Source organism: Ammospiza caudacuta, chromosome 6, assembly GCF_027887145.1.
Source record: "Ammospiza caudacuta isolate bAmmCau1 chromosome 6, bAmmCau1.pri, whole genome shotgun sequence".
Lineage (NCBI taxonomy): Eukaryota > Metazoa > Chordata > Aves > Passeriformes > Passerellidae > Ammospiza > Ammospiza caudacuta.
Window position 1 is genome coordinate 18,928,689 of NC_080598.1, and position 15,101 is coordinate 18,943,789.

A 15,101-nucleotide genomic window follows, 5' to 3' on the forward strand; every position below is an offset into this window, starting at 1 on the left:
GTTGCTGTATTTAAAACAAAATAATTCTGAACTTATGGAATCTGTTATTAGGACAATATTACTCTATGAAGGCACAAGAAGTCTTTACCATAAAAGCTTAGAAAATCACAAAATCAATAGGTGAGAGAAACAGAGGCTTTTTTGGGGTTTTGTTTGTTTGTTTGAATCAATTAAAAGTTACGATTTTGGAAATATGACGAAAGTGATTTTCTTTTTATTTTTTACCTTTCCTTATAGTTTTTCAAACAACAGTAGTAAGTAACTAGCTGACGTGCCTGAGTTAAGTCATTATTACTCTTTTCCATTAAAAAATCAAGTTTAGAGAAATTCAGCAAATCAGCTTCTAATTTATAATGTTTGTATACTCAGTCAAAACTGAAATGTAAATCAAAATTTGAAACCAAGTAATAATCTGTAAAACAAGCAGAACAAATAATCTCTAAAGAGTAAAAAAACTCAATCTGACTTAAAATCTTCAAATTACTATAATGTGAATCAATTAGTTATTGATACCATCACCGATTTCTTTGGTTTTGGACTGGGTGAGAGCAAATGGTAATTCCTGGCAGGTTTTCGAATGTAAATTTTCCATGTAGAAGAGTCTGGGTTTTCTGCAGCGTAGCATCTCCATGCAGTCTGGAACAAATGTTTTAAGCAACAGAACAATTATTCAATCAGATCAGTGGTTCGCTGTACAACACAGTAACTTCAAGTAGCATCACAGTCATTCTTTACTTAATGATATTCTTGAATTTGCCCTCTGGAAACAAACCCAGCATGGTTTAGAACTCTTATTTAGTAAATAGAAACCACATAGTTAGAACTGGGAAACCACACAGAAAGATGAGTCCTTTCAAGTGCAACTTATATTCTCAGTAGCAACAAACAAATAATGAGAGAGAGCTCTAGACCAGACTCAAAAAAGGGTCTAAATTTTATGTTCTGCCCCAGTTTCCTACCTGACTTTAGGCATTTTGCCTATTGTATCCTATGTTACAGGCCCCTACTCAGAAAAAGACAAAAATGGTTCCTTCATGCCTCACAAAAATATGACCAGAAAAAAAAAAAAGGAGTTGTGATGTGGTCAGTAGGGCTATATTCATATGAAGAAATGCAGCTGTGGGCACAACAGAATAGTACCAGTGGTTAACCAAGAGCCAAAACCCAAACCCAGAACTCCCTCTTGCCAACCACCAATGCTAAAGTCCCATGTTCTAAGGCAAAAGGGAGGAAAAGCAGGGCTAGGAAACAAGACCAACAAGAAAACACTACTGCATTCTCTCTTAACTGTGTAAATACCAGAATTGATTAATAATGAGTCTCCAAATTAAAAAGGCAGATCTTCACTTACTACATGAAGAAAGGACACACTTATACACAAACAATCTAAAGCAGGGAAGGCCACAAAACCCTGCATGAAAGAAACAAAGCAAGGCAGAATGAGAGAGCTAAAGAAACAGCAGTTGGAAAGTAAAGAGTAAGTAAACTTACAGGTGATATATGGTGATATGAGTAAGTAAACTTATATCACCATATAAATCCCTCCATGATTAACAGAAGAGTGGAAGAAACAAATGACCTCTAGAAGAAACCAAGAAGGAATACAAGGAAAGAAAATTACTCATCTAGGCTGTTCTGCTGTCTTGTACCTGCTTTGTAAACATCTTGATTTAACAACAATCTTTTTGTAAGTCATTTGTAGAGCACTTACTGAATTGGGCATTCAGAAGTCTGAGACTATTAGTAAATCATGACTACAACTATTAAGAACGGGTACTCTGGAACTCATTGTCTATCCTTTACTCTTCCTTAACATTTCTAATGGAACCCATTCTGGACATGCAGTCTCAGGCTTACCAATAATTTGGTGTTCATTTCCCAAAAGAATCAGTGGGAACATTAAAAAAAAAATCCTTTCTTTACAAAACCACACCATACGAGTCTCAAGATTTTTAGCTAATCTCTGGCTATAACCAGGGCCTTTTTCACATAAACTCTGAGACTGTTTAGTTTCAAGCATAAACTTTACAGTTAGCTACTGTTTCCATAAAGATCCTGACCTGGAAACCCACATTCACTCATGAAGCTAGAGAAATAAGTCATATGTGAATGAAAAAATTATATGGTATGTATCAAGTTTCCTTTCAAATTTGATCTCTGTGCTTCTAAAGCTATGTGCAGGTACTGAGTAGAGGGAGGAAAAGCTGGAAAAACCTAGAATGAAACCATGTTAATACTTCTCCAGGGTGCAATGCTGGCTCCAACAAAGTAAAGGATAAAATCACTTCTACAATACTGATACTGAACTGCAATTCCATTTATAACAGGGGGATCAATATTTCCCTGTCAGTCAGTTATTCTACCTGAAAAGACTGATTTTAAAGAGTCCCAGTGGTTTCCAGCCACCTATTCTAGAGCTGAAAAGTCCAAACAACATTTCCTATTTAAGATTCTGACATATTTCTCCTAAATTTGAAATTTTTGAGAATTTAGTTGTAGCAACTGAAGCATATTTGACATTTGTCTTTACAAGCAACAATATATTTTTTAAAGCACAATTCTATGTAAAACTTCCTCTTTGTTTTTTCATTACTCTAAGCATAACATTTCACAACACTTTCCTCAGGTAAATTGCTTAATAATTGCAGGATAACTTTCAGTTTTGATTTTAACCAGCTAAATTAAACAGTTTACACTGATTTGGGAGTGCACTTTTCTGCTCATTAGTTTATATTAAAGACTGGATTTCCAAAACTTGCATCTGTAATTTCTGTACAGTTTTTAATGGGAATCAGGGAGGGAAAAATTGCCAACAGCTTGGAAAAAAAATAAAAACCACAACAAAAAACCTACTATAAATGGAAAGAGATTACAGTATGCAATATGCAAGAACTCAGTACCTGTATAAGAGAAGCAGCAGCTGGAATCTGACGGTTGAAATGCTTCTGTCTTTGTTTCTGTTGTACCTTTAGGGCAAAGCCTGAACCAAGAATTCCCTGTGGAAAGAAGAAAAAAACTTTTTTTTATTTTTTTTTTTTTTAAGAGTGGAGGGAAAGAGCCCGACATAAAATTGCCAAATTATGTTGTGTTAATAAACTTCTATTCAGCATCATAAAACCCAACTAATTATTTTGAGGAAATGACTTAATACAGTGAAATTTTTAGTCTCAGTTATTACTTGCTGAAGCCAACTGTGAATGCTATCATGCCCTGATGCAAAGCCTGCTGGACTCAGACCCAAAAGAGGAAACAGAAATGACATTTCATACCCTCTAAAAGTCTCACAAAGTCTTGTGTAGGAAAATGACAGAATACAGGAGAAAAAAAAAAATCAACCTGATGGGCTCAACTACATTTTCATAAGAAATAAAGCTTTGGCAGGGCATGATTACCATACCGTAGTAAAAAGGTCTAGTGGGTTTTTAACTATGGTATGGTAATTTCTATATCCATATATTAATCCCTGGTGGGAGTGAGGAAAGAGGAAGAAGAAAAGAAAGAGCCATATTTCAAAGTGGTCAACTGAGTTGAACACAAAGCCATCCAATTCACTCTCAGGACAAGGGACATGGACTAATGGCACTGGATGGTGTGAAACCTGAAGTAGACTCCAAATGTAATACAGATATGAAGTCCAAATTTAAGTAAAGAGCAAAACCATTTATGTGGTCATTTGCACAGCTATAGACATATTTAACAGAAGTTTTAGTAACAGGTGAAAATGAAATCTTTTATAAATTGTCTTACATGTTTACACCTACTCAAGAAAGCACAATTCTTTTTCTACACACAGTTGAAGGCATCAGAGCAGCCAGGAATCTTGGCTCGACCTCTAAGAACTCTATTAATCATTAAATATTTTGAAAGGAACATGAAATGCCCTTCCTATCATGTTGATTTAGTAAAGATCAAAGAGATGATGATGCTCACACACCACATATTTGGGAAATGAGTGGAAATCATTGCCAGATCCAGAACCCACACCAGTTGCATTTAGCCACTACAATCACTTTTGACTGTGATCTCAGCCAGATCCTCCTACTTAAAACACCAAAGTCTGAAATACAGCTTCAAACCACCAAAGTCTGAAATACAGCTTCAAACCCTGAATTCCCCCTTGGGCCAACCCACACGAACAACTTCACTCAGTAAGGAAAATCCCACTAATAAAGGGGTGATTGGTGGTGTTCTACTTCAACAAAGGTTAGGGAAATCTGACAGGTAATCATAAAACATGGCTGTGAAGGCACAGCTGCTACACAATCATTTATAAAACATTTTTGTGGCATTTTAGACTGATTTTAAAAAATCAACCAACCAAAACAAAACACCCCACCATCAACACTCTTCAGTCAAAAAAAGTAGTTTTTGGCATTTTCCATACCAATCATTTCACTTATCTGATTTCTCTTCCAAAATAAAGTGGAAGAGATTAGAATGAGGAGGGGGGGAAGCATATGCTTTAAAGGCAAACTGATGCTGGAGAATTTAAAGAACTTAATTATCCTCTTCTATAAAAGGTTATGTACTTTTAAAGTAGGCAACTAATTTTAAAAGGTCACTGGAGTTTTCATGCTGTGAAGAACTTTTGTGATGGTACTGGCATAAAAGTAATCCCATCTGTTCTGTACCATCCCCACCACTTCTTCATTAGAACTACACAAACATCTGCTAACATGACTGCTTGTGTCCCTGAATTGAAAAAATAAATATGTAAACAGAATGCTTCCGGTGGCACAAACATTTTAACAGCACAGTTCAGGAGTCTGGCTAAATTTGTGGAAAACACACCCTTAGCTACACCTGGCACTGAATATTTGGATTTTGCAAACCATAGTCCAAGATTTGCTGATTTTGAATTTACCCTTGGAACTCAAGTGCCTTGTTTCTTGTTTGAAAGCACTCAGGAACCTGTTTTCAGTGCAAATAAAGTGCCAGAACAGCTTCAAAAGGTCAGTTCTAGATCACTTTTGAAAATAGAACTTTTGCCATGGACAGATATTAATTTTGTGAAGAACTGCATCGGTGTCTCTGGCTGCTGATTGCTGTCTTTCTGACAGTGACATATTTTTGGAAGCTTTTCTAGAAGAAGGATGTACATGAGAATTCTCCAGTTCACCTTGGACCTACTCAGTTGAGTAAACTATGAGTGAATGTCTTAAAAAAACCAAAACATCATTAAGTCATCACAAAGAAGTAATTAGAAATAATTTCCTTTACACTTCTGAGATAGGCTAGGAAAATTACATGGAATTAAACATCTCTTCCTCAAATCCTTCTCAAATCTAGTGTCTCATACAAAAACCACTGCATATTTATTTAGCTACTTCTAGAAGCTCTTTTGTTCTACAAGCTACATAAATTTCAGATACAATATACAAGCTTAATACAGAGCTGACACAAAACCAGGTTAAATGAAAGGTTAAAGAATCAATAACAGAAGTTCCCTCTGATAAGTAATGAATCAGCATCAAATTTTTGCAAAAGTACAAGAGAACCTACCGCAGGCAGTGCAAAAAATGAGATTGCAAACACTGAAAAACAAGAGGCAATTGTCTTTCCTATCCAGGTCTGTGGCACTTTATCTCCATAGCCAATAGTTGTAACAGTCACCTGCAAAGAGAAATAAAGAGGGCATTACAGCAAGTATTAACAAGGCATTTTGGGCTTGTTGCTCTCTTTTCCTTTTTTTTTATTTCAAAGAAGCATTAGCTGCATTCCTGACCCTCCCACTGTCAGCCTGTGCGACACTAATGAAGGTTAACTCTTCCTTCCAGGATTGCTTCCCCACCTAATACTGAATGGAAAAACATATATAGGAAACTGAATCACAGCAAAATACACCTTTAAAATCTTGCAACGTAATTTAAGCATTCATGGCTGAGGCAACTGCACAGCACACTAAGTTACTGGGACAGGGGTTGCCTGCCCAGTCACACAGTTTCCTTAGGGAAAGGCTGCCAGCAGTTCTGAGCTGTGATTTGGTTGATGGGCAGGAGAATATTTTGCTGAGAATGCTGCATGGAAAGAGCACAGACACACACTGTAAGCAGGCACTGTGTCTGAGGTCAGGCATGAAGCACTCTAGAGATAACATTGGTACAAATAGCAAGAGAGGCTGAACATTTTCCATGTAGTAAAGACGCTGAAAACAGCCCAATGAATCACCAATTCATATAAAACACTGAGAGCAGGAACAGATGATTTAAATGCAGGAAACATCTGTTGAGTTTGCCCTTCAGAACACTGAAGCAAAGATTACCACCACAGTGATGCAGCATAACAAAGCTTAGTAAGTCATTATTTGCATGAGCTCAAGGAAAGAACGTATTTGTTTGAAGCAGGAGGATACATTTGGCATCTGAGAACAATTTAAATTCACCTATGTCACCAGCTATTTCTGCATTTGTAAATTAGAGATATTTTTATCTGTGACTTCGAGGAAGGCTAAGCAAATCAGAGCATGGGAAACCACATGGAGCCCTCAAGCAGCTGAGGCACAGCTCAGCTGTTGGCTGGTCAGACTTTCTTCTGGCCCTGTGGGTTTCCAGCGCCCAGGACACAGATGTTGGTCCCACAGTCACACACAGGCCATCCTCACCCTGTCCTGAACGTGCCCACCCTCTAAGCAAAGTCACTGTGTGCAAGTCAAACCCAGGACAAAAGGGGCAGCTTGAGGTGGGGATGGTCGTTGCAAGTTTCTCCCCAGCTGCTGATACTCAAACACTCATGTGTTTTTAGTTTTTAATACAAGTTTTAGATTTTAATTTTTAATACAAGTATTCAAAACGTGGCCTTCTTCCAAAACTGTTTCATACCCCACAGAAGCATTGTAAGGGCTAGTTAACTACCCAAGCACCTTTGTCTGTATTCCTGAAATTGTTATTAAAATTATACCACATTCAGGACCTGATGAGGGAAGGAAGCGTGATGTTATCTCCTTACCTACATAGGAGGGTGGCTCAAAAAGAAAATCCTAAAGTCTAATTACAATTTCACTTTCAAAAATATGGAATAAAAAAAGAAAACATAGTTATGGGAAAATTTACAGTCTCCAATGCCTTCTTACAGAGAAGATTATGAGAGAAAATAATGGTTTATGCTTCTGTTTTTGAAAAAAATTATAAATCCTTGTAAGCAAAAAATGTTATCAACTATTTTGTTTTACAGTACTAAAATCATGCTGAAATACACACATTAACTAGAAATGTGAAAAGAAATAGGTGCTTCTGAGCTCACCAAAGTATAACTGAAGAAGAATTCATATACATCTAAGTATTTATCTCCCCTTTCCTACCACATCCCTGCCCCTTCCTTCTGAATTGGCTTATATGAACCATCAGTAACACAAAAAAAGTATTTCCTGTGACGGTTGTCTAGCAGGCTTTTTTAAAAAAAAAAAGTTTTGGAAATTGGGTTGCAAATTAAAGTCTGAAGTTAACTTTTCTTCTGCCCTCATAACTCTAAACCATCTACAAATGCATTGTATTCTGAAATTGCATTTTCTTTTTTCCTCAAAATACATGCTGTTGAAATATTACACACCAAGTTTCTGCCCTAAGTCATTTTTTACAGCTGGATTAAAACTCCCTAAAGAGCACAATACTAATTTTACAGTTGTAAAAGAGGACATTATAATGGAAATACTGACTCAACTTCTACTCTACCATATTAAACGTGTTGGCATAATGAAATTAAATTGATACAAGATCTCACACATTGAATTTCATTGAAAAGCCTGTAAAACAATTGCTTTAATTAGGAACAAAATCATATTCATCCACTGACTGTTTTAGAACTTTGATCAGATGAACATCACCAGCGATTCAGGCATTAAGACTAATGTTGTTCCCATTACATATGAATCAAAAGTCTGAAGGGGGGAATATGAAGCAAAAACCCACCCAGAAATAAGAAATAGTAATTTTCATCAGCACTATGTAGTAGGGAAAGGATTTTATTTTAGGCTATACCAGACTAAAGTGAGCACAGGAAACCAATCAGTTAAGTAAGGATGTTCTGCCCATGAAATCCTTGCTGTGTACCTTGGAAAATTTGGATAGCAAACAGCTCTAAAATGCAAGAATCTTCACTTGTAACAATATCTACATTTGTACTTTGCAAGTAACAATTTTAAAAGGTTTCCTCACATCTACCCCATAAGAGTTCCTTGTATGAGAACAAAATGTAGTTGGAAGCACTCATGGAGTTAAAGCTCAGAGATGAGAAGGCAGCTGCAAAAGGAAGGGATGCCTTTCAATTGCAAAAAGCAATTGAAAATATCTTCATCTTTCAACCCCTGCTCCAACAATTGCTAAACTAAACAAATCACCCAGAAAAAATCCAAACACATAATCCCCAACAGCAGAAATTTTTTTTAAAAAAAGGATGTCACAGGTGTATACAGATGTTGGTCCCACACAGAAAATTACATAGAAACTAAAAATGACATCTTCCCTTCTGTCAAACCTTGAAGTCAGTGTACAGTTCTCTACAGCCTTTTTAATTGAGAAGAGTGGAGAAAAGGGTTCTGAGTAACACAAGATCTGTGAGATAATTTTTCATGAAGCTATTTTTGAAATGTATGTCCAACTATTTTATAATTTAAGTCAGATTACTTTTAATTTAGCAAAAGTTTTATGCATGTGCAGTTTTGAGTGGAATTTCCTTCAACATTTCAGCAAAGTTTTCCCTCAACTTTGATTTTCAATTTACATTTAGCACACACACATGGGCTTTACTAAACAGGACATTGTTTAGTATGCTTAAAAATAAGCATACTAATTTTGCGTATGCTTAAAAATAAATAAACTTGTAAATGTTCTGTGGAATTTGGTCCTTAGTGAAAAAGTATATCTTCTAAACTGTAATAAATAAAGGAACCATAAATGCTCAAGTAGAGCTGTTATTTACAAAAAACTGCTTGCTTCAATTCAAAGCAAAAGGCACAGAGAAATATCCATGCATGGGTATATTCAATAATTGCTTTTGGAAATAGTGTTCATGATCAAAGAGACTGTTAGCACAGTTCTTCTGAGGCATGTTTGTGCCAAAGTGAAGGTTGGAAATTGTGTGTTTATTCAGTGGATATCAAAAACAGAGCTCCTCTCTGTTGCTGTGAGATAGGATTGAAATGAATGCTCAAAGAGAGACGGGGACAAAAAAACAACACCACAACAAGCCACAAGCAAATGCTAAGACCCACAAAACCCCCAGAGACAGTGAGCAGGTAATGCTTTCTGAAGGTGGTCATCTCTGACAGACTCGATGAGAACATTTATCCTATTTTTTTAAGTACCTGCTTTTTAAATTTTATTTTTAATGTTTTCCTGGTTTTATTTGCCTTAAATTTAATATAAGGTCTTTAAAATTGTCAGTCTGGACATGACAGACAGTATATGCAGAGTTATTTTGAATATTGGCACTGGAGAACTGAAAGATGCACCACATTACATTTATTTTACTTGCTAAAACTAAACCTGTTTTTGAAGGATGTACAGATATCCTGCTAGTGGCAGAATTTATACAGCTTGCACTGCATTCTAAAGGAGGAATAATACAGACAACTCTTTATGCTGTTCAAACTCTTTAGGTTTCTTCAAGCCCATAACTGACAGGGCAAATAGCTACAGTCTGTAGTTGTCAAGGAAATTCAAATAAAGCCCAGGAGGCCAATTTACATATGAAAATGGAAAAGCAATGTAGATTTATAAGTAAAAACAATGACAATGAGGAACATTTAATTACAAGTTATGCACCCTAAGGGTGTGCCTACAGTCAGCCAAGCACAGCAATATGAAAGTACCCAACTCCAGATGCACACTTAGGTTTAGTTGTGGTAACACAGACCTTTTATATGGTTTACCTCAGCTATATTGCATATTCTGTTACTGCTGCCCAAAGAACTTAGCAGTGCACACACAGACTGAGATAACAAAAATGCACAGTCTAGACAGTGAGACAAGGGGTGTGAAAACACTGTCAAGGGCTTTTTGAAGCATTCTCATTTGTGGTGTTCAAGCAATTTGGAAAATTCTGGCTAAGCATAACCAAAGCTTTCATGGTCTAACACTTGAGAAGGTTTTTGTACGAGTTTGAGACCTCTATTAGGAAGAATCCTTGTGACTTCCCAGCTATTTGTTGAATTATAGAATGGTTTGGGTTGGAAGAAACTTTAAAGACCACCAAGTTCCAACCCCCTGAGATGGGCAGGGACACCTCACACTAGACCAGGTTGCTCAGAGCCCCATCCAACCTGGCCTTGAACACTTAGACGGATGGGACATCCACAGCTTCCGTGGGCGAAATTCTCTGTCCTAGTTTCCTCTTGGAAAATGGGTATTTCCTGTTTTCCTAAATTTTATGGGTTTTTTCCCTAGCAGAAAGAATGAAGAATATTATAGTACCAAGAAATCAGAAATGGATAGACCTGAATACCTCTCAGTTTTGTTCTGCTAAATCTTCTTAGCAGTTAGTAGAAGTGTGTTAGAGCAGAACATGGACACCTAATTCTACTTTTAATATTAAAGAAATTACATTATGTGTTCATTGAATGCAGTCTCACACTTCATGTGGCACACTGCAACACAATAGAAGCTATAACAGAGAAAAATATGACCATAATTAAATGTATTGATGAAATAAGTTTTTTGTAATTAGGAAGACAAAATAACTGGCACACCCATTAACTGAACAATAATTCCCTGAAAGGAGAATATTTCAATATCCTGACAGATCGTGTTGCTTCTATGGGAGGTTTTACTGTATTTTCAGAAAGCCAATCTGGTCTGTCACACACTCAGTTTTTAATGGCAACGCCAATGACAGCATGTGCTTTTAAATGCAGCTACATCTGCCACTGTTAATTACTGAGTCATCTGACCAATGTAGTGGAAAATAAAAATGCCATAATGACATGAAAGCACTGAAAAAAGCTACTTGACAGAAAGCCACTTTCTTGTGCTACACAGTAAGTCTTCTGCTCCTAAGAAAGCCTGTATTTAACCATGGCAGACAGCAAGAAGAAAGAAATCTACAGCAGATCATAGCAGCAAAACAACACAACAAAACAAAACCTGTTGTATTCAAAAAGGGCTACATATGCATTTCAGCACCAGCAGACCTGCAGTGGATTTGCTCATCAATGGCTCTTTCCTTCCTCAAACAGCAAGTGATGGTTTGAAAAGAGAAGACTATATGAGCACACACATGCAGACGTTTATCAAAAATATTTCTAAATATATGTTCTTGAATACGTATATGTATTTTATTATTGAAATGGAGGTGTTAGTGCTTTCAGGCCTATACAGAAGACTTATTAGTTAGCATTATTTTTAACAAAAAAAAGAGAAGCAATGCCTTTTGATTTTAAGCAGCAAAGAAAAAGCTCTAGAAGATCAGCACATTTTGAAAGTGCAAGTATGTTATCAGTGATGTCTATGCATTTTAAAGATCTGTAGCACTTACTGATGACTGTTTGTTTGATTAATCTAATAGAATAAAAGCAGATTAAAAAATGCCATTGCTTGAATGCTAATGACAAGGAAAAACAGCTTCCAAAAACTACCTTTCTTTGAACTGCAATAGGAAACAGAAATAAGAACAATCACAGAAATGAGAACAATTACAGATGGGAAATCCCAGAACAAAATTGCCAACCTAGTATTTGTATATCCTGTGAGAACGATAGAGGGAATAGTAACTAGCAGAAGCAACAAAATTAAAATGTTTATGAAAATATAATCCCAGAATAGAGCTGCCACACCAGTAAGTTAATATAATAAACAAAGAGACACTGTCACTACTAATACCAATAAAGGAGAATTTCACTACCAGAACTAAAGATACATTTACACTGAAGTTGTGGCAGCAACTTAGCTGAGAAATCTCTAAATGAGACGGTTACAATATAGCACAGAGAAATGCTGTGTAAAGACACTAAGGGGCTCCCAAAGCAATATAACCACCTAAGAAGAGTCCTGTCCCTGGATATCCTATCTACCTTAAAAGCTTCTTGCTCCAGAATTAGTCCATTCTGAATAAACTGGGAATTACAATCACAGGTCAAACTGCAAAACACAGGTAACTGTTTTAAGGAAAAAATCCCAACTCAACAAAAAGATGGGCAAAGAAAACCAAAACAACACAGCCTTCTCAAAAAAACTAGCCCTGAGTTAGCAAGACACTTAGCATCTTAGACAGTTGAACACTACCATGACAAAGGCAGCAAGAAATAATCACTGTACCAGCAGGAAAGACAGGATAAAGAAATAGAACATGTGTGTCTACACTTTTTTAATGTAATGTGATCACTTTAGATCACATGAGACTGCAAACACCACGTAATATTACTGATCTTCTATAGTATTTTTGTAGTGTCACGGAATTACAAATTCCATGAAAGTGTATCGAAGCAGTAAGAAGCTGTTTCAAAGTGCTGCTCTTACTCCATGATTGCTTGAATTTTACTCCACACTGGACAGTGTTAACATGTGAAATTGCTATACTTACTACTCCCCACCACAGGGCGTCTGCATAGCTGCCAAACTCCGTTTCTCCAGAATCATTTACAGCATCTTTCTCAGCCAGGTACACAAAATAAGAGGAAAAAATCAGGCCTAGAAATCCAATGTAGAGTGTAGTTATCAGTTCCTGCAAAGAGAATCAAAATAACGGCATTATGATTTCATTGAGACACCTAAATTTCATAACACTGGTGGGTTATAAAAGACAACTGGAAGAGAAAAATGCAATTTCAGCAATTAAAAAATATTGACACTGAGTATTAGCTATGCAAATTGACAAAAAATCCACCGAGATCCATAGACAACAAAGAGTCAAAATGACCTCATCACACAGGACTTGTTAACCTTCCGGCCACCAAAAAGTAGTTGGGTAACTTTTTCAAACAGTGTCAGATTCAAAATAACTCTGGAATTTAAATACATTTTAGGAAATATTAGAACTAACTTTCAGAAGTCTCATTTTCAGTGGTTGAGTCCAACTACAAGTCAAAATTTGCCGAAGTGGCAGTGAACATAAGGCAGAACAACCACACTTGGTTAAAATAAACTACTATCTGCCTCCACACTAAACATAAGTGATACCAGCAGCAGGGCTGAATGTAGGCTGTTCTGAATAGCAAAGCTTTGGCATCAGCTGTGCCATTCCTCATCAGAGTGCCCAAACTCACCTGTCTGTGTATGAACACCACTGACCCCAGCAGCCTCCAGGTACCGCCCTGACGGTCAACGTGCAGCATCCGTAAGATCTGCAGGAATCGGATGCCCCTGCAACACCATTTTCAAATTAATTGACAGGCCAAACACACAAGAAGAAACACAGGTGGAAAAAGGAACTCTGGCTTCCAAAGCACAGTTTTAAGAGACACAGAGTATTTTATGTTAGATTCAGTAGCCTGTGTCTTTTCAACCCACTCACTCATCTTTCCTCTTGTTATGAAGACCATCTGGGGATATTGTCCAAGGGAAGAACTGACCTTTGTAGACATGGCTAGTAAGGATAACTCAAGGATTCAGGAATTTTGGACACAAACTGTAAACACTCTGGAAATCATTCATCAACTCATATTTGACATGTTCACCACGATGAAAAAACAAGATATGGAACCAGCTAAATGAAGATCTGATTTCCTTATCTTTGAGGAATTTCATAGGCAATTTGAACCACACAGTCCAGTAATATTTTAAAATATTCTTTTTATGGGAGTCACTGCAATCCTGGAGCATGGCTGCAGCTAGTGTGAATAGCAAAGCCCACAGCTACCCATTCATCCAAGAAAACCAAGGGGTGTGACCTTCCTGAGCACAAGGTGGATTCAGTCCATCAGGAATTCACAATCACAGACGTTTTATAAAGAAGCATCTTGAAGATGTCAGAGATATGAAGCATCAAAGAATTGGTATAAAACTAAGCTAAGAAACTAAACCAGGATTTGGGTAGAACCCACCTAGCTGGGGAAAGGGGGAAGGAGAATGAGTTTCTCTGTGGGTTAGCTTCCCACTAACCACAAAAGTGATACAACAAAATTTTATCTCCCCTACACTTCATGGGATCAGCAATACACAATCAGTGATCTGCTCTATTACATCACACTGGGCAGTGACTCATTTTCTCCTGCAAGAATTGAAACAGGGGCTAAGTTAAAACAAAACAAGAAACGCCACCTTGGTCAGATAGCACCACTTGCTTATATTGCATATAATTACCTGATAGCAGAGGTAGCAAAGACTTGACCTTTAGAGCCCACACAAAGAACTATCATCGAAGCAACAACTACAATTAAATCTGGAAAACAAAAGTCAATAGAAGAAAATTAATTACCAGCATCTTGCAATACTTCTACAAGACTACTAGAACCAAAGACCGTATCACTTTAACAAGTTGAACAGTCACTCCTACTTAATATCTTTGTTTATATATCAAGAGATCTCAATTGTGGCATATAAAAAAATTCCACCGTGTAATATCATGGAAAGGTTGTACTAAGATGGGTCAAAGCTGGCCATAGTCTAGAGGAATGAGAAGTTACTGTCAAGCAGCCTGGAATTCTTACTAGCTTTAAGCCAGGAGGAATTTCAGCAGTTTCCATCTATTCTCTCTTCTCCAATTCTTATTTTCTCTTCTGTGCTTAGACAGGATTTTAATTGACAGAGATTTTAAGGTTAATTTCATATATAAGAAAATTGCCTTACTATCATTTCATCTGTCCAGGCCTAAAAGGGAGAGAAAATTGAAATTAGGGTATGAGTCTAATTTAGTTTAAGTCAGTCAGTACTGTACTCTAAATCTACATGCCTCAGGCCTAGTAAATTTTGGAAAGGAACTCTCTATTTTGGAGAATTAAATAATTCTTGATCCATATCTGGGACAGCAGAACTACATTTTGCTTTCCAAACTGATCTAATTTGGATGATGTTTCAGAATGCTTAGTGTTCTAGCACTTGAGAGAAATGGATTGTGGCCAGAGGGAAAAGATGCAAAGTCTTTTTATAGCTGCAGTCACACCTGAGATGCAGTTGCTATTTACACATATACATATACACACACATATATATGGATGGATGGATGGATGCACAGAG

At 36.8% G+C, this 15,101-nt stretch overlaps 1 protein-coding gene across 1 annotated transcript in view; it reads right to left on the reverse strand.

Moving 5' to 3' along the window:
- KCNQ1 (potassium voltage-gated channel subfamily Q member 1) overlaps positions 1 to 15,101 on the reverse strand; it is a 329,407-nt gene that overhangs the window by 234,938 nt on the left and 79,368 nt on the right. The window contains exons 4-9 of the mRNA XM_058806463.1: positions 14,229 to 14,307; positions 13,193 to 13,289; positions 12,511 to 12,651; positions 5,503 to 5,613; positions 2,901 to 2,996; positions 514 to 636 (exon numbers count right to left, since the gene is read on the reverse strand). Of these exons, the coding sequence (XP_058662446.1) occupies positions 514 to 636; positions 2,901 to 2,996; positions 5,503 to 5,613; positions 12,511 to 12,651; positions 13,193 to 13,289; positions 14,229 to 14,307 (647 nt within the window). The remainder of the gene's footprint in view (positions 1 to 513; positions 637 to 2,900; positions 2,997 to 5,502; positions 5,614 to 12,510; positions 12,652 to 13,192; positions 13,290 to 14,228; positions 14,308 to 15,101) is intronic.